Raw genomic sequence first — 20,822 nt, forward strand, 5'->3', positions numbered from 1 at the left:
TAAACACCAGTAATACAAAATAGCAGCAAAACAGCAAAAATAGCAGCAAGAATTAGTGCACCATTTAGAGAACCGACCTTCTCACACTTTTTTGGAGTGAGCATAATCTGGCAACTGAAATAACAAACTTGACAATGTAAATCTTCTACTACTGAGAAGCTGCTGACAGAGGAACAGCTAAGCTCTGTAACTTTCTCCTTGACATTCATTAGTCAAGGTTAGTATCATAAAATTTATTGGATCAATCAAAGACTAATGCTAACCTAGTAAGAGGTCTATGGGAGAAGACTACGAAAACACCAACAATAATCTGAGTTCTTCTTAGACAACGAGAAATGGAACCAGGACTACTTATCTGGTTACTTGCAGCATACCCTCGAGATCAATTCCTTCCTATTCATAACTGATGTACAGCCACCAGTACAACCAGGGAAATATGAAAGTTACTGATGTCAACATGGGAAGGTTTATAAAGAACTATTCCCATTCATCATAAAATAGACAGTGACTTTTACCATTAAAATGTAAGTCCTTTTAATGTCATCACCTGGAAACTTAGTATTGAATGAAGTTTATAAATATTCTTTATATATATATAAATTCACACCTGCTCGAAAACATACATGCCAGAAAACAAACAGGTTTCTCAATTTTTTTTGTGCACCTTAGTGAGACACTTCTACAACAGAAAGGACATATGAGAGTTAATTTGACATTCTGCACCTATGCACCTTCTGGAATATAATGATTCTTGGATGAAAGCAGTGTAATGCAGTAATGAACAGAACTAAGATGACAAGATTCTAGCACGGGATTTAAGAATGGGGGTAGTCAGAAATGTTTGGGGAAGCCATGTGTTTTCTGTCAACTGAAACTTTTTGTCAAAATCAATCTTTTCCCCATTTCCTTATTCCCTCTCATCCCCTAAAAAAAATGTCTAAAATCCAAAATAGCATTCTGGGTCACAACCACAGAGAAAACATAGAAGTGTTCTCTAATTGTCACTTACTTTAAACAATACCTCAGTTCAAGGACCTGAATCATGCAAAGGACGAAGTGACTTTGACTTTGCCCCCTTTTACAGAAATGCTCTAATAAATTTCTCTCTCCCCTTTCTTCCTGCCTATTCTATTTTCCTAGGTTTCTCCCAACTTTCAACTTTCTCTGTCTTTTTTCCTTACCCATAAAAAAGTCTTGATTGATTGCTTTCCCTCACTCATTAGAAGGGAAACTGATGTCAAAGCAATGAATTTTTCTGTCAAACAGAACTCTTGCTTTCTCACCAGCCCTTAGGAAAAATCTAGACTCATTTCCAGCTCTGCTGTGGACATCATTATGACCTTGAGTAAATAATTCAGTCTCCCTCTACCCCTTTTGCATTGCACGTGGAAAGAGCGAAAGTTCTTCTTTTTCTCTCGTATACTTCAGTTCCAAGCTTTTGGGGCCAAGAATTGGCACTTATAAAGCTGTGCAATGTTTAATATAATAAACCTATAATACATTCAGAGACATACAGACAAAGGTAATGCAAATAAATGCAGACGATGCTCTGCAGTACAAACTAGTTCTTAGTCACAGTTGCTGAAGAGCTCTATCACAACAGTTACCAAACATACAGCAATCACTCTTAATAGCTGCACACAGGTTTTGAAACACTAAACCAAGTAATCTCAAATTAGCAATATCATATATTATAGCATCTGATGCAAAAAGTAATCGATAAAAAGGTTATGCAGTTCAAATCCCTCAAAAGTACTGAGAGATGCACACCAGCCTAAATACAACATTCCATGGACTCGTAACTGTCTATCACCATTGTCAACAGTCCCCTTGTCACTAGTGTATGATACCCTTGAGGAAATTTAAACAATCTGAAATGAATACCAGGACTCGAGAAAAAGCACTGATTCACAATCAGATTGCAAATCTTATGTACACTGACTTATAATGGTGTGAGTTGTAATGGTGGGATTTATATGAGATGATTATACACAATTTATATCGGATTGATAATAGTGTGCATTCAGAGTCAGGATCTTCACCTTTGTAATTGACTGTTTCATGCTGTGCTGCAAATTGACTGGCAGAGGCATTTCCCTTTCCATTGTCTTCCCTAAGGATTAATATTTAAATCACACATTTTATTTCAGAGTGTATATACTTCACTCAACTTGAGCATAATGTGAACTTAATCTTTCAGTAAATAATTTAAAAGGAAAAATTTAAAGAAAAAAAATCCCAAAAAACCACACGCAAAAAGATAAAAAAAACCCAACTCCCCCCAAATCACTGAGGTTTGAAGATAAGTCCATTCCAAAAATCAGTTCATAAAGCCTGATGGAACACTTGTCTACAGTTTGAAAAAAGGGTCTGTCTTCAAAGAATTGCAAGGCCTTGAAAACTACCAAATGCTATTACAGAGGAAGGACTGGCTGATACTAGAAAGCCCTCAAACTGTACCTTAGTAGCAAAAAGCCACTCTTCAATTTATGTTTCCTCTTGAGGGGAAACGTCAAATCGCAGACTAGAATTACACACCACTCTGACACCTAAAACAGAACTCCAGAATAATGCAATCACTTGTGTTCACATTCAGGACTAAATCAGACCCAGAAAACAATCAATTTCTTATATCAAACATTTCACTTCTGTTAATGCTACATGAGGTAAAACACAGCAAAGCAAACAACAGAAGAGTGCTCTTAAAATAGCAATGTATTTTTCTCCCAGAAAAACTATCATGTCTATAACTTACACATGGATTGAACTTGGCAGCATGAGCATCTGAAACAGGCTCTGGGGTTTGTAATGCCACTCTAATGCATCGCCAGAAGTTAATATTAATAAGAATTTCAGAAAAGCATAGGAAAAACTGCATCCAGTTTCCCTGAAGGATACATCACAGTACATTCAGAATCTTTTGTCAGAAAAGTGTAAGGAGTTTTCTTGATACCACAGTAACTGCTTTTTTTTCCCTTCTTCATTTTAGTGAATATTTTTAGAAACTAGCAAACCTGAGAATTAATGCAACATGAAATGACACAACATTGCAACCAGACAAATTTTACTATGTTACTAGGAAAGCAGTGTTACATCTTTCTCTGGAGATTTCTTTCTATTAAGCTAAACATAAAGCAAATCAATAGTATTTGCTTTGTGTTTCGTATGTTTTTTTGAACAAAAGGAGTCACCTTTTGCATTATCAAAAACGTGCATGTAGCAGTATATTGCTTCCCATTATCAAATAATCCAGAGCAAAGACCAAGTCATACAAGGAGAATGGTAAAAAAGACACTTCTGACACCTCTCTGTATTCACAATTCCAGGAAATCTGGAACACTGCTGTGAACTCAAGTCTGTCCTAAATTCTATCATGCTGACAAGGCTTGCCCCCCCTTGTTCTCCTGTGCAAAGAAGAATCCCAGTGTGATGCACTCCTGACATGCCCCCATTCCCTCCTGCCTGTGATGTACTTCTGACATCATCTATTCTACTGGGAGGATATGCAAAATCACAGGAGCAGTAGATAAAGCAAGAAGGTAGATTGGAAGTCATCTACAATATGCCAGGAAAATCCCTGATGTCCCAAAACAGTGAATAAAATAGCAATACAGCAAACAAGATGAGCCCCTACGCATTCCCCATCCCCACTGCTGCTGGCTGGTCAACTCCCGCTCAAAAAGTCAATCACCCTTCCCTTGGAAACAAGGTGGCCAAATCCAATTCCCTACTGCAAACAGGTTCCAGATTCAACTTTCCTTAAACCACACTTGGACATTAGCTGTAGCTAAATGGCATAGATCCAAAGCTGTAATGCTGGTACAGCTATAGTAACTAAGGATATGAGCTCACTAGATGATAGCATGTTATAGGGCATTACCAGCAGTCAGAGAAGACTACTTGCAAGTTGTCAAATAAGTAGATAGAAAATTTATTTAAAGCTGAAATCACTAATGCTAATCAGATGATCATAATTTATTATTCATTAAAAAATTGTACCATATCAAGTCATTATTAATTTTTTAATCACTATCATGTATTCTTTTATAACACATATTCTTTTATATGTGATTGAAAAATGGCTTCAAAAATTTTCCAGTTAAACTTTTTTTTTATTCTTGCACTTTCAAAAATAACTTCTATTTTAGAGGACTCCAAACATAAGGCTACAATAAATCTCCTCAATCCCTTCACAATATGCATGCACATTTATTTTTTAAAAATAAAATGCTAATACTTTCAAGACCCAGCCACTCACAACCTCTGCCTACAAGAAGCAAGTCTAAAGTCATGGTAGTGAGGGGAAGAGTTCTTTTCTCCAACATTATAATCTAGCTTTCAGTCAGAAAATGTCTGTAAGTTAACTTTCTGTTAAAAGACCATATCTTCCAAGTTTCAAAATATGAAATTAGAAATTAAAGAAAAAACAAACCACTACATTATGAGTTTCAACTGTCATCGGAAAAAACTATATCTTTCTTGTGTACATTTTGTAGACCTTTTCGAGACCACACACAATGGTTGAAAAAAAAGACATTCTGTGCTCTGTGTGTTGTCTGAATCTTGAAAAGGGGTAGATTATCATCACCACAAGATGGGTATACACATATATATTTTCTGGAGACATTTTGCTTTGTTCCACTTAGTGTCAAAGCGTTCGTGAAAAGAATTAAAATATTGAAAGAAATACCATCAAAGTGTTATATTTTTAGAGGAATCACTAACTACTACTTGCCATTTTATCAGAAAACTCAAACACAGTGTTGATGATTTAACAGAAATTATTCCTTTTAAAAACATAATTACAGTTTACAATGAATTAGAACTAGATGTAATTAAAATTAACCATTTCCCCAAAAAAGAAAACTTTCATGACAGTCACTATGATGGAAGATGTACAGCTAAAGATACAAAGAGAATGAACCAGAGGAGGAATAACTTTAATGACAGGGAGGGGTACATATGCAGTCCTTCATTCTAGCCTATTCTGTTCAACAATATTTCTCTTGATTAAGTCATGTTTTCAAATAATCTGCAGAAGAATATTTGCAGTGAAAAACAAGCAATGGTTCAAACAGAATTTCCATCTAGAAAATTGACAGAATTCCTGTATTTTTTTACTAATTATAGTTTATTTAGGCTACGCAGTTGTACATTCCAAATGAATCATTAAGAGCTGTTAGTATTGCTACCTAAGCAAACGGAATGATTTTAGTAAGGACTGTATGTTCTACTCAATTTTGGCTACCTGTGGACAGCAGACCCAGGAACCTTGGGGAGCACCTCTGGTCTGGGCAAGAGTTCTTGTTGACGTTTGGGAAGTTGACAGAGCATTGACTGTCTTTTCTGTGTGGGAAGGAAATCCAGACACACAAAAAAGAAAGAGTGGTAGTATGCACTGCTACTCAGTTGATATTACCATGGAATTAGAATTACAGCCTCTACCTGTGTAGTGGGTTGACCCTGGCCAGATACCAGGTACACACTAAAGCTGCTCTCTCACTCTCCCTCTGCAACTGGAGAGAGAAGAGAGAAAAAAAACAGCTAAGAATTCATGTGTAGAGATAAGAGCTGGGAGAGGTCAGTGACTGATTACCTTTGCAGGCAAAACAGACTCAAAGTGGGGATAGTACTTATATTTATTACTAACAGCATAAGAGCCAAAGAGTGAGAAATAAAACAGTCTTAAAAACACCTTCCCCCCACCCCTCCTTCCTTCCATGTTCTCCCTCCTCCCCCCCAGAAGTGCAGGGGGACGGGGAATGGGGGTTACGGTCAGTTGTTGTTTCTGCCGCTGCTCAGAGAGAGAGGAATCCTTCTCCTGCTCCCGAGGGGTTCCTCTCATGGGAGACAGTCCTTGATGGACCTCTCCAGCCTGAGTCCATCCCTTGGGCAGCAGTTCTTCATGAAACTGCTGTCCTCTGGGTCACTTCTCCATGGGGTGCAGTCCTTCATGAATGAGCTGTACTGACATGGGTCCCCCACAGGGGCTACAAGTCCTACCCAGGAAAACCTGCTCCAGTGTGGGCTTCCCTCTCCACCGGTAGGTATCCGGCAGGACCTCGCTCCATTCTGGGCCTCCCATGGGGTCACAGCCTCCTTCAGATATCCACCTGCTCCAGCATGGGCTCCTCCATGGGCTGCAGGGGGGTCTCTGCACCCTGATGATCCCCCATGGGCTGCAGGGGCACAGCTGCTCCACCAAGGTCTGCACCACACACTGCAGGGCCTCAGATCCGGCACCTGGAGCACGTCCTGCCCCTCCTTCTGCCCTGACCTTGGTGTCTACCTTGTTATTCCCCTGTTCTCACTCCGCTCTTCCCTGGCTGGAATTTCTTCTGTGCAACAATCTTCTGTTCTCAAATATGTTATCACACAGGTGCTACTATACTCCTAATTGGCTCGGCCTTGGCCAGCGGCAGGAATTCCGTCCTGGAGCCGGCTGGCATTGGCTCCATGGAACAGGGGAAGCTTTTAGCAGCTTCTAACAGAAGCCACCCCTGTAGTGTCCCCCCCCCGCTACCAAAACCCAGCCACAGAAACCCAGTACAACCTTCCATCAGCTGTAGTATTTTAGTAATAGAAAACTCGCTATTTAATTCAGCCATGTGTACATTCTAACATTTATTCTTAATTCAAATGCCAAACATTTTCCATATATTTTATTTCTCATACTTGCCTGGCTGAGCTAAAATGGACTACAGTCAGGAGCATGGGGAAGGCTAGCCCAAGTCCTGTGAACTGCAGTCCTGTTGAGCTTTTGCAATTCCAGATAACTATTGCCGGCATGCTAAGTACACTGGACCTTTCAGGATTCAGCCCTATAGTAGCTGTCAGAATGAGTTACATCAGTTGAATTGAGATTTTGAAGGAAAATCTAGTAAACCTCTTCCTGAGGGCTGCATAATATTTTGTAATCCCTGTTATTTCACTGCCTGTAAAATGGTACAGGCACACCAGAACAAGGCTGTTCTCTCCATTTATCTCTTGATGCCCTCATTTGCTATTCAACAGCATATCACTACAGTTATTCATGCTATTATTCTGAATTGCAGGTTGAAATTGTTCACTTTTTGTTCTATGTATGAATAATCCAGATTTGACTATGAATGAAGAATTCCAGATTCAGTAAGATTTATTTGTTTGTAAGCATGCTTTTCCCTGAAATTTTGCTTCCTGTTTCTACAGGAAATGAAAAATCAGCAGAGTATACATGCATAATGTGCCTCTAAAGGGTGATAGAAACGTATTTTTCATATGCACTAAATTGAACTTCCATTCTTTGTGCTCAGTAATCAAGAAAAGAGAAATGAAAAAAATATAAATCCAAGTGCTTTATTGGTACCTCCTACTTTGCCCTTCATAGAAATGGACAATTATATGAATTAATAATTCCCTGCATGAAGATTATATAGAAACAAGCAAGGTAATCTTATTTTATCTGAGGACCAAAAGGAAAATAAAATTCCTAAAAATAATTCCTTTTCTCATTTTCCAACCAGCTCCTTCAGGAAATACTTTGGATGAAAGAGACTGTCAGAGAGATCATGAAAAGCACATTGAAAGTTGTGCATCCATCATAGAAAACATCCTGTCAACAGCTTTCTCATCTTTAAATCTAGTGCCTGTTAGCTTAAGTGTCCAAAAATGTAGCTGCTCTAACAGCTAAACAAGAAATCTCTATCCACATAGCCAGAACTAAACATATGCAGAACTCTATAGATTAAACTCCCTACCCTGAATGTAATCTAGAAACCATGAAGTGACTAGAGCCATGGGAATAGCAAGTACTGTGTTGCTCATGGTCAGTGCAACTTAAAATACAGTCTTAGCAGCCACCCAAAATATATGACAGCAAATACCAGCCGTAACTCCAGGGTAACAATGAACTAATTCAAAAAAACTACATTGCAATTCCTCCTAGGGGAGGCCAAAAAACGTGTTTTTAGCTACAATATCAGGTTCAAAACTACAAGTTTACTAGTACAAATTAAAATCAAGAACTTCAACCTAATGAGAAACCCTGAGGTTAGCACATCCCAGAAAAAAGGAGGCCTGATTGTGTAACTGCTTCTCTTTTCACATATTAAAAAATACCCTTCTCACCTTGGCCCCAACCTGTTCCAAAGATAAGGCAAAAAGTCAGCTCCTCTTCTCTACCATGCTCTGAGCTCTCAGACATTCTCATTTGTTTCTACACCACTGGACTACTCCAGCCGAAAGGTGGAAGATCAGCACAGCACCCAAAGCACCATACAACCAGAGTGCTTTAACCCACAACAGCTCAGAAAGTAGCTTCTGGCCATTAATCTCACTTCCTCTGCCTCAAGAATGTGGTCGGTCACCCAAGAAGGGAGAGGAATAGTTTTAGTTTAACTATTTCAGCTAGAAGCTTCTAAATAGCAGCTTTCTGTCTCTTGGGCTGGCTTGATGTCTGTTCCATTAGGTGCTGTGACCAATTTCATTGTTAGGCACCCAATTGTCACCCGAGTGTGGATAACACAGATGCCTCCAGCTTTGACCTGTTCCTGGACTCTTGAATGTTCCTAGTTTGTACACGTGACAGTGTTACGCACAATAGTTTTCAAGCCACTTTGGGGATTGGTCTGTATTGGCCTACTTTATGGAAGAGAATTGGAGATGTCACCACAGCTAGTATGGACTCACAGCAAGTATATAAAGCCACCAAGGATTACAGAACGAGGAATTCCCAGAAATAGCAGAAACAACATAAACTGAAATGTGCACATCTGTTCCTGGTTTGACAGTCTGGAAGATGTGTAGGACAAATCTGAAGTGTATGAGAGTTTCTTTTTTGGTCAAAACTCTCCGATAGCATATCAATAGTGAGGCGCACCTCTTCCTGGCCTGTCAAGTCACACAGTCTCTCCTTTGGGGTGTGTCATGCACAGCTAAGAAACTGCTTTGTAACAAGATGAGATGTCTTGAGTTAAAGTATTTTAAGCATTCAGAAAACCAACCAAACAAGCAAACAAAAAAAACACTTTCCATCTATCACCCAATGGATCCATATCCCAAATAGAATCAGTCACTGGGCAAGGAGTTATTAAACTTGAACCTTGAAACCAGAAGACAATTCTAATGAGGTAAACTAGGGTTCCTGAAACAGATATTTTTGGTACATTTAACTGGTTGGTAGAAATGAAAGGAGGAAAAATAAAAAGCCTACAGAAAAAAATCCAGAATTTTTCTTAAACTGGAAAAAAAATCAGACCAAAACCAAATACAGTCTATAATAATACAGTAGTAGCAGCACTCATTTTGGAGAATTGTTTTAAGCACTACGAGAAAAGAAGAAGGAAAAAAATACACCAAACAAACAAAAGAAGAAAAAAAGAAACTTCAGAATAAAATCTATAGTGTTGAAATTTATCACCTATATGAAGAGAGGAACAAACTAAGTGAACATTTTTCCTAATACGTTTGTTTGTTAAGGCAGTCGATACTTGGTTTAGAAAATGGCCTCTACCTTGCAACATACACATCTCAAGATGTCAATGAAATACTGCAAAAATTGAACACTTCAAGGTCCTGGAATGTAAGATAAAGCCAGAAACACTGGCACAGGAAATCGTGATTCTGCATACCAGAAAATGGAAAGTAATGCCAGCAGTCATGACACTGACAGAAACCCATATTCACAGGTTCAAAAGAAAGCCAGAAACAGTTCCACACAGAAAGGAAAACAAAAATCCTGAAGTGAACCATTTTTTTTTTGCATCCCCAGAAGGATAAAACTAGATGTAATAATGCTGAAGGTTCTTCAACATGTTGGAACAGACATATACCATCCTTGAACCTGTATTTTTTTGGGATGTCTAAGTCATGTCCTGATATGATCCATGTTTTCCACTACAAAAAACAACTAACTCTAAGAGTACTTATAAAAATGTCAGTTCCTAAAAGTCATCTAGATCTTTACAGACTGATTCTTTTCTCATGAAACTTAGGAAATTATTTAAGTTTCTAAGTGCATGCACCAAGCACTATTTCAGATGCTGGAGTATCTGAAGGACCTTCATAGGCTGCCAGATGTGCCATAGAACTTACAGGGCACTCACATTTTCTGCCCCTTGAGGTCACACAGGATAGCATAAATATCACAAACTGCATCTTCAGATAATTAACTGCAAGTGAATTTAAAGTGCCTCCACAAATAGAGACATTGAAGATTATATTACAGTTTTACCATAGTGAAACAGAAATAAAGAGATAAGCTCAAAGAAGCACTAAGTGCTCCACTTGCTAAAAAAAAATCAGCATTTGCAGCCCACAGATGCTTGCTTACTTTTATAGCAGAAGTATGCTACTCAGGTCTATGAAATCAAACTAAAATACATTTTACAGCAAGTAAAAAACAAGTTAAGAAAATATTAAAATTTCAAATTTATGCAAAGGTTTCACCAAAAAATAACAACCATGATCGAATGCAAACAAAGGAGAGGAGTAAGCATTGTTTTTTCACTTCACTTACACAAGCATAGAACAAACCTTTCCTTCTTTAGCTAACGTATTTATACTGAGTTGAAATGGTCTAACAATTTTTCTAAGGTTTCCATCCTAAATCATGACACTTAAGAAATGTGTACAATATTTAGAAAACCAACAAACCAATCAAACAAACAAAAATGGGGTTGCTCATGAGCATGTACCGTAAAGTTTGGAAACTATTCTGTAGGTCCAATAGATGCTCAAACGTTACTGCCCTTTTTAGGAATTGTTTAATCCTTGCCTCTTTTCATATACAAAAGAATTAAATCCACATTTATACAGAAAAAATAACTAATATGATTTTTGGATGTAGTTTGGTCCTACTACCATGGGCGGAAGCTTGACCATTTATTTGGCTGAGTGAAAACAGCCTGGCCCTACTGGTCTGGACTCCACACCACGAAATCAGGTTGCTGAATACATCAAATCCAATTAGTTAGTAAAAGGACTGCATGACTTTCCAGTCATGACTTTTCAGAATTTCAGCATGATCCACTCTCACCAAATGAAAGCACCTTAAGATGGAGCAGATGTAAGGCTATGAGTGAAATTAAAACCACACTTACACTGCAATTTATAATGTACAGTGACTCATATTCTCATCTTCCCGATCCCTAAAATCCATCTATTCTTTAAATATAATAAAATTATGTATTCGCAAGGATTCATTTAAAATGGCTTCAAAAGTTTAAAGCTGCGTATAAATCTGACCAATTAACATTTTTTGACTGAGCAATTGTTTAAATTAATATAACTGAGTTTTCCTAACACTTTTTTTTTCCTCTATGCTTTATTGTAACAACAAAGGACAAGAAATTGTCTTCCTGCTCCCAAAAACCTCAAAGTTACTTTCTTCCTTCCTGCATCAGGTAAAATGTAGGATTACTATGATTTTTTTCACCAAAAATTAATCCAGGCAGGAAAAAGGAAGAAGGGTGACAGACAGAAAGGGATTCTGATGTCAAAACAAAAAATGGCCCAGCACTAAGGGCATTCAAGTGGAAAATGAAAGACAAAGAGTTAAAATTCAGGTCCTCTGCCTGACATGGACAACACATAAAATAACTGTGTTCAATCCTGTATGATTCTCCTAACCACTGTAATTCCAGCGTGGATCAATTCTGATTTTACTGTAAGTAACGTTGGTGTAGTTTATTTAAGCATGTGCTTGGCATGCACAAGCCATGCCAATTATTTACTCTGCTTTATAAATATAACACCTGGAATAAACTCCCAAATATCAGCAGGTCTGCTCAAGGTACAGATACGCAGAACATTTTGCTGCTTGCAGGAGCCCACCTTTGTATGAAGAACCCCCTCTGAGACTGTAATAGTACAGTGTAATGGAATTTGCTACATTTATATAAGGGGAAATAAAAAAAAATATGTAAATCAGCATTTTCGCATGGGAGACATTTTGTCAAAAACAACTCAGCTAGTATCACAAAGAAACATTTTGAGCAAGCTAACCCTCAACAACCTCAATTTCAAAGATTTATGAGATTATTGAACAAATTACTCTGACTTGTTCAGAGCTGTACAGTTTATTTCATCAGCATACATTTGCAGACATTCTGAGATAGTTTACACATATGCAAGAAAATGCAATACATTCAAATAATTTAGATACACATTACACAGGATGGTAAACCACATTAGCCTTCTAATTTTATGAATATAAACCAGAGTCCTACAACCAACAAATACATTTATGAGGCAGAAAACCAAAGAAAACAAATCCCTTCTCCATGCTGGAAAGCATTTGCAAAACTGTTCTGCGAGCTCTCTTGCCCTGTTGCTGACACGAGCACGGAAAGCAGTCTTCTCCATAGAGATGAGAAAAATCTCCGCATTACCTAGCAGACTCCTATTTAAATTATCTATCATATCAAGTGCTTAGAAAGAATCTGGTGTTTGTAATCTTCAAAGTCTATGAAAGAATATCAGTTCACACCACCCGTAATAAACAGAGGCATCTTTTCTAGCCCAAGTCATGTTTGTAAACTTCTAGAATAAATTACAGGGGTATGACAGCTTTAACCACGGCAGCCTGAAAAACTGCAGCATCAAATCAATTATGTTTTTTCAATGTTAACTACCTGAAATTGAGATTAAACTGAATAGGTGAGATAGCATAGTAAAGATGTGTTCATACATCTATTTGGAATATTTCATACAATTAGCCACTGTCCCTTATTGAGCTTTGAAACTCTTCTAAGAGTTGTATGACTACACATTTATGAGTCAGGGCCATTATGAACATTTTACTGAATTTTGCCCCATTCTTTTTCATTGGAAGAATCATTGGGGAAAAATAATGCCCATTTAAAAACACAAATGGTAAAGTACTCTTTCTTTTTAATAGTGAAATGCTAGCACATTTACCTTCTGTAGTTAAGTAATGAAGATGCTATTTCCACGTGCAATAGAGCCCAGTAAGTCCTAGATGAAGTGACTGGTAATTCAATTACAGAGGCAGCATCCCGAGTATACAAACAACCACACACCAATTTAAGATAATGTATACAGACCTGAATATTTTTTCTCTGATATCAAATAAAACAGTAGATTAGAGCTGAAACAAAATCTTTCTTTTGCTTGAGACTGTCACCTTTATTTGAACTGCATGTAACATTTCAACTCTCAAAAAAATCCTTTTAATTTCTTTGATTCAGGTTTGGGAGCAGGTGGTCAGGGACAGGAGTAGCTACAGCTGAACCACACCTTGTTGCAGAATCACAGTGAATATCTGTCTTGTAAAAATTTTTTTACACTTTCATAAAGTGATTAGCCATAGTTAAATGATGCATCAGTATCTGTACATTAAATCAGATTCAGGACAGGAATGTTAACTCTCTATAATAATTTCCTACATGAGAACTCTGGGGGAAAAGGTAAACTCCCTATAAATTGTGTGATTTGAGAAACTTTCTTAAAATAACCACTAAAAAAAAGAAAAGAATAATCAAAGATTTGTGGTGGAATAGTTGTTAAACAAGGGGGCACAGCAGTGTTACGTTAGATAGTAACAAATGTTCTGTGGTGGTCCTATATAAAGATAGATTAAAAAAAATAAGCAGTATTTCAAAAGACATCTATACCACTCTAAGTGCACACAAATAAATACAATAGCTGTATTTTAAGCACAGTTATTGATTTTAGAAGGTCCAATATGAATTTGTTCAACATGTGGTTATTTAAAACCTGCTTTTGCTCCTTACTGTTGATCTGGTTTACAATATGCATTCACTATGTTTATCTGATGATTTTATCCACTCCTTATTGCTTATCCATATACATATGGATATATGTACATTATCCCATATACACATAGAGAGAGTTTGATATAAACAACTACATGTTTTACCTATTTGGATATCTTTTCAGTGTTATTTTCAGTTTGACCTGACATTCCATGGTTTGAGTTGTTGTGATGTTGTTTCCAGAATATGAACAGGAATCTTGAAATAAAGAATTAGTAAGTGCTCTGAGACAATCCTCTTCAGAAAATAAATTGTTTAACCAACATCCTGCTTTTTATTTATCTGACATTCAAAATAAAATACTGTTCACTATGTTAAGTACATATATGTGTACCTTTACATATACATGTGTGTATACACACACACATATCTATCCATATATGTATACATTCATGTTTACTATCGGTTATGTCCTCTTTTTAGTTTCTCAAAAATTATTCCTATCAGCACATATCAGAAACTAAAATTATATTTTCCTTGAGAAAATATTTTTAACAATTCAGTCATATTTTCACAGAAGATGCCTGACAAATTATGCTATTTGAATTTTCAACATAATAATAGTCTTTACCTGTTTATTGCATTTTCAAGCCAATATGTTCCCAGTTATTATATACTTTCCTAGTAATTATCAACTGTTCAAAAAGAATTATTTTCTGTTGAACATGCCTTAATTCTCAAAAATATTTTAATTATGAGATACTTGAAAAAAGAACTAATGAAATCAGCAGTAACAGCATCACTTAATGCAGTGGTGCTTGGTTTAGGGTGCATAACATACACTGGATAGTAAAGGAAGTCTTATGTATGCAAGGAGTTAAGTGCATCCCCAACTATGTGCAATCACAGCTATCAAAGCCAGTGTAAATTAAAACTGTCATTAGCATAAATAGAAAAAGTTACTACATTTTCATATATTAATATAAATAAAATCATATATAAACATATTAATATATTGAAGAGATTGACTGATAATACTGGTTTATTTAAGAGCTTGATTGGTATATTTAAGGCTTGATTGACATGCTACTCACAAACTACCACTAAATATAACTCCCTTTCAGATTTTTAAGAGTAAAATATATATTCATACTATATTCAAAACTCTATGGTAAATTATTTAAGATATATGAACAAAATTAATGCAATAATCACATAATAAAAATCTGAAAAGTAAAGTAGGCAACCGAAAACCATCATATTTGTATCCGCCCCCATTCTGGATCACGGCTGTGTGAAAATGGTCTGTGAGCCAGACACAAAGATGCACAGCCCTGTCACACAATAAATACTCCAGGTTTCTTCGCAAATATCTCTCAGGAGCAGAAGAATGTTTAAAGTTTGCTACAGAGCTAGATTTTGAGAGGAAAATGTTTTGAGAGCAACAAAAGCACAAGAGTTCCCACTGTAGGCTACATCCTGGTTTTATTGTACCACTATTACTGCAGAAACCCATCTGATCTTGACCATTTTAATTACAAGGAGTCACAGAACCTATTTCACATCTGCTCACTGAGCCTGAGATATGTTTTATAGTGAAAAGGAAATGAAAAGGACCAGGAATACAAATGAACTGAAACACAGGCAGCTAATAAATTCCTCCTTTCCTTAAAATCAGCTCTAGTTCTAATAATTTATTGTGAAATACATTTAGGTTTAGTCCACAGTAATTTTAATTTAAATAAGTACGTCTAAATTTCTCCCATCCTTAATGCTAAAGGATATTTTTTTAAATTATTCTTTAAGCATTTTGCCAGCAATGTGCTGAATGCTATTCAATTCAAGAATGAAAGCTATTGCATTATATTCCAAAATGGTTGGGGAAACCTTTGCCATAACTCTCAAGTTGCAACATGCTAGATATTCATAGGTTTTCAAAGCTGCTGGTTGAAGATATAATGAAAGGATCTAAGGTTTATGCATGAATCAGCATCCCCTTGTCACAATGTCATGGTGCAGTGATCCCTGCAGAGCTGTAAGACTTGATTTAAAACAGGAAAGCTCAACACTGGCTCTTGAGCCAGCAGGATTAAACATCCAAGACTGTACATATATTACATCTGTGCTGAAACTACTGTACGAAAAACTTCTTACACTTATGGCAGTTTTATAGTACTCCATAGGAAACATCTCTTTAGGCGACTCCCAACATCCTTTCAGTGCTAAAATATGTGAGTACACAATATAACTACCCCTGTGGTTGTTGAGTAGGCAGACTTAAGACAAAAGGATTTCATCTTCATCAGTTTCCTCCTTTCTTGTTCTGACAGAATTAAGAATTTTTTTTAAATTTGATGTTGCTGACACTCAGCACTTCTCCAATTAGACTAGACTCAATCACACCGCGATGAAGGACAAAGTCCAGTGGTTTGGACCCCTTCCAGTACTGCCCTACGAATCACCTCCAGTGCTCTACCTTTGCTCCACCTGTTAAAGCCAAAGAGATTCTGTTAGAGGGAACCCCTTTGTTAACATTTGCCTTTATCACCTAGACTGTAATTCCCTGAATTATCAAGAATTGTCAACCAGGGTTAAGCCTAGCCCGTTTCTCTTGAAGGGTGAAACAGCAGTCTTAGCAGTAAACATTGCTCTTAATTGTGCCATTAGTCCGAAAAACACCTGTACCACCTCTCAATCAAAACCATTAAGCCTCCTAGTGACACTGACATGTGAAGTGTCAAACGGCAATTAGATCCCAACAGCTATTCCCCATGACCTGTAAACATAGCTTTGCAAGAGTTGCAACAGTCCAACAAACTAAAGCGACTATTTGTTGTGGCTATTTTTCGAACACATATAATTTATATATATTTCTTTTCTGGCTTAAGTGAAACCTTGGTCAAAATCAGTAATTTTGGCCCAAATTGATGTTATGTGACGTGTCATGACACGGTGCAGATATAAAATTCCCACTAAAAATCCATTATGAAAAGGGGTACAGCCAACTGTCACCCATATCAGGGTCTGGTATTGACATGTGTCTCCACCCACTCTACATCCCCTGGGTTGCAACCAGCGCGGAGCCTTATGGTGGCAGCACATAGAGATCAACCCAGGCTTGCCCCTGACTGGCAAGGAGGTGTATGCCCCATCCTGTGGGGCTCCCTTAAGTCTTGACAGCACTACCTCCCAAGCTGCTGTCAGACTGCACACAGTGTTTCCACCCTGTGGGTAAAAGGCACTGATAGCTTGTGACATGAGCGCCACATTTTAACGTGAGCGCCACATTTTAATGTGAGATACTATCAAGCGGGAGATGAATCCACTCGACAGGGCGAGAGTATCCATAATTCCCACACCGGCGCTAGGCTACCTACTCACTGTGTGTCCACTCCTCTGCTACACAGTGGCGCCCCAGGCACTGCAGGTGCCAGGTTGGGACTGGCAGCTACTCCATCTGGGGTGCAGGGCTGCATCCTGCCTATCCCACACAATCATCCTGAGCTTCTGCAGCCTGAAACAGGGCTAGCTTGAGGGGTTAAATCAAGAGTCAAAATAATTCGGTGGTCGATTTTGGGGCAAAGAAAGGTCATCACTTCTATTATGGTATAAGCCTGCCACTACATTTTTGTGAAGGAAAATCACCTTGCTAGAGTGAAATACCCGGGTAAATACTGAAGCATTTTCCATTTCGTATTATCCTACATTTCTGTGACCTTTGTTTACACCTGCATTGTTTGATGGTGCTGGTTTTGGACACAGATTCTTTGCATACTAAAAGAAAAAAGAACAAAAAAAACCCCAAACAAACCAAACCTCTCCCCCCAAAAAAACCTAACAAAACCAACCTACAGAATGTTTAGAATTTCAAATGAGAATAAGCATAAAGGGGACAAAAAAAGATGGATCCTTCTTAACCATTTGTGAATGCAGTGCTCTGCAATCAACTCCTAATTCTACTTGTACAGCAAATATTTGTCTTCAGAACTCCTTGTTCTCCAATAAAACCCTCTTGGGAAGGTAAATGAGGAGATACCATACATATTTTTAGCATATGCTTCACTAGTCAATTAAATCCAATGCACAAAATGACTAAACCATCAGTGGTGACCAAGGTGACAAAACAACAAGTAGATATTCACAAATTAATTTATTGCTCTTCAAACTGCTTGAAAACTGAAGCCTTGGACAAGGTTCAGACAAAGGGAAATCCAAAACGTGGATAGCATCTCCCTTCTGCTGGAAGTCTCCAAGTCCACCACTGCAGTCTACAGCCTATACATATCATCCAAGTATTGTAAAGAGTTCTCCAAAGATGAGACAAAGGCTAATGCAAGCACACAAACGCTGATTAAGAAAACTTGACAGGTTTGGACAAAAAATATGCAACCTTGACCTTCTCAAAGACGAGGTGGCAATGCTTGTCTCTAATACTAGTAGAAAAAAAAAATCTGTGTTTTGCACAATTTTCAGGATTTCATTGTCTTCAAAGAATTGAGAAACACAGAAAAACCCGTAACATTTTTGTAGAATTCCATCTAGATTGCTACACTTACTTCACAAACAGGCCCAGTAACATAATCTGCAAATAGGGACCACATGCAGTTCTAGTTGATGTAAACCACCACTACCTAAGAAATCCAGAACTGTCCAAGCAGTTTGCGAAGATTAACAACGTAGCATTACTGTGGCTGATTACATGGTCTGACCTTTTCTGCCTTCAGCTATGTATGCCATATTCTCCTATCCTCACACATCCCATTGAAAGCTCCTTGCGTTGAGCTCTTGCACCACCTATCCCAGCGTCTGTGCTGAGCCGCCCCTTTTCAGCACCACCGCACCTACCATAACGTAGCTGAATCGGGGAAGGGGGGGAAAAAAATTGTCGCCAATGGAAGAAAACTGCCCCGCTGACAGCCCCGAGATTCAGTGTCCCCTACGTCTTTTTTCCCAGGAGGCACGGGAAAATGCCTCTGGGGAGCGCAGCATGGGCGGCCGATGAGCCGCGGCTGGGCAGAAGCGGCCGGCACGGCACCGAGCGGGCTCCCCACTCCTCGCCGCGCTCGCCGCTGTGGGGACCCCGGTTTCGCTTGAAACGGACACGTGTGGCAGGGAGGGCAGCGGGGGAATGCCGGGCGCCCCTCCTCGCCCTGGGAACGCTGGCCTCAGCTCACCGCTCTCACCACTGGCACGGGCAGCGCCCGCAGCCCCTCGCTGCGGCTGCCCCCCACCGCACGCCTGGCCAGCCCCGCCGCGGGGTCACACGGCACCCGCCGGGCCGCGGGCGGGGGCAGCCGTCGAGTGACAGGAGGCAGCAGCGAACATCGCTGCGGGACCCGCCGCCCCTCCCGAGGGCTCCTGTCTTCGCGCTACCACGACCGCGCTGCCCCGCCCAGCCTTCCCCATCGCCTGCCGAGCAACGCATGTGCCCCGCGCCCGCGGCACGCGTGCGGCCGAGCCCGGCCTCGCCGGGGGCGGAGCCCGGGCACAGACCCGCCGGCAGAGCCGCGGGGGCGGCGGGCTCCCGGCGAGGCCGAGCGGGCGCATAGCGGGGCCTCCCACGAGCGCACCAAGCGGGGGTGAGCGGGCGGCGAGATGGAGAGATGGAGCCCGCAGCACCGTGCGGCGTAAAATGGCTGATCGCCCCTCAGCCGCCCCCACCGCACCCCCTCGGCTGCTGTCGGGAGGGGGCAGCGGCCCTGCCCGCGCCGGTAACGAGGTGGCTCCGCATCCCGCGGGCAGCCCCGGGGCGGCGGGGGAGCGCTGCGGGCGGCCCCGGGGCCGCGCAGCCTTATGTAACGTGCGGGGAGAGCCGCCGAGAACCATTTTACACCTCCCGGAGGGCTGGGGGGGCGCACGGAGAGCCCGCGCCCCGTTCCCACGGGGCCAGGCGCTCCCGCACCCGCCCGGAGGCGGTGCAGCTTCCCCCCGGCACCGCACGCCCCCGGCACCGCACGGCCGCACACACACACCCCCTGCACACCGCCTGCATCCCGCATACACACCCACCCACCCACCTTCGCCGCGCCGCCCGCAGCCGCCCCGCCCCCGCCGCCACGGCAGGCTGGCGGTGCCCGCTACTCACAGGCGTTGGTTACGGCGAAGCTGTTGGCCACCTCCAGGTTGTCGATGTGGGGAGTCAGCCTGAACTCCGAGGTGGAAAACTGAACCATCCCTACCCGAAACGCGCTGTACTCCTGATCGGCGCCCCTCGGGAACAGCCCCCCTGCAGGGAAACACACACGCGTCAGGCGGGCGGGGGCCCCGGCGGAGCGGCGCGGGTGCCCCCTCTGTGCCCGGCGCGGGGCTGGGTTGGGCTGGGCGCCGGTGGGCGCCGCTGCCGGAGCGACCCCGGTGGCGGGTCCGACCCACGCCTGGGGGCGCGGGGGCCGGGCGGTGAGGCCGGGGGAAGGCGAGGGGACCACGCTGGCGCCTGGCGGGCACCGCGGTGGGACTGGGTACGCGGCGACATGACAGGAACGCCCGAGTGACACCGGCGGGGATGAGGGATCGGGAGATCCGCTGGCAGGAGGGGTCCCCCCCCCGCATGCGGGCACCTACCGATCTGTATGCTGTTAGAATTGACCCCCCAGATCAGTCCCCACAACACAGGAGCCAGGAAGACAGAAATATGCATAATCTTTTGCATTTCCAGGAAAAGTAGAGCATCCACAAAACCACGGAAACAGCCCTTTCTTCTTCCTCCTGCTTCTCCTCCGCGGAGCGCGCTCGTCAGCAAATTAGATCCCGTGCGCTCCGGGCGAGCGGCCGGAGGGAGCAAGCCAGCCGCGGGAGGGGAAGGAACGAAAAGAGCCCCGCGGCAGACGCCGGAGAAGCCGCTTGTACGAGCTGCCGCCGCCGCTCCGGTGCTGCTGGCGGCTCCGGCGCTAAGCGGGATGGAAGGGATGGAGGTGCCGGCAGTGCCCGCTGCGCTCCCGCCGCCCGGCCCGGCCCGGCGCTGCCCTGGCACGCGCTCGCCCGCGCTCCCTCGCACTCAACGGGCGGGCGGCGCACCGGGCGAGGCGGCGGCGGCGGCGCCTGCGCGGTACCGAGCCTGGCGGGAGCGCGCCCGCCGCGCCCCCTCCGCCGAACCATGTACGGACAGGA

At 41.5% G+C, this 20,822-nt stretch overlaps 1 protein-coding gene across 6 annotated transcripts in view; it reads right to left on the reverse strand.

Annotated features, from left to right (window-relative positions):
* GRIA2 (glutamate ionotropic receptor AMPA type subunit 2) overlaps positions 1 to 20,713 on the reverse strand; it is a 96,284-nt gene extending 75,571 nt beyond the window's left edge. For 2 of the 6 annotated variants that reach the window (XR_003533205.1, XM_027676838.1), the window contains exons 1-2: positions 20,277 to 20,711; positions 19,801 to 19,941 (exon numbers count right to left, since the gene is read on the reverse strand). Coding sequence is in view for 5 of the 6 variants with exons in the window: in XM_027676838.1 (XP_027532639.1) it covers positions 19,801 to 19,941; positions 20,277 to 20,364 (229 nt within the window). In the remaining variant the exon portion in view is untranslated. Of the gene's footprint in view, positions 1 to 19,800; positions 19,942 to 20,276 lie in introns of all 6 variants that reach the window. The other 4 variants (XM_027676836.1, XM_027676840.1, XM_027676839.1 and 1 more) reach the window with 3 other exon arrangements.
* Positions 20,714 to 20,822: the final 109 nt, after the last annotated feature.

This window comes from Neopelma chrysocephalum, unplaced genomic scaffold (genome assembly GCF_003984885.1).
Source record: "Neopelma chrysocephalum unplaced genomic scaffold, ASM398488v2 Primary Assembly neopelma1_42, whole genome shotgun sequence".
Lineage (NCBI taxonomy): Eukaryota > Metazoa > Chordata > Aves > Passeriformes > Pipridae > Neopelma > Neopelma chrysocephalum.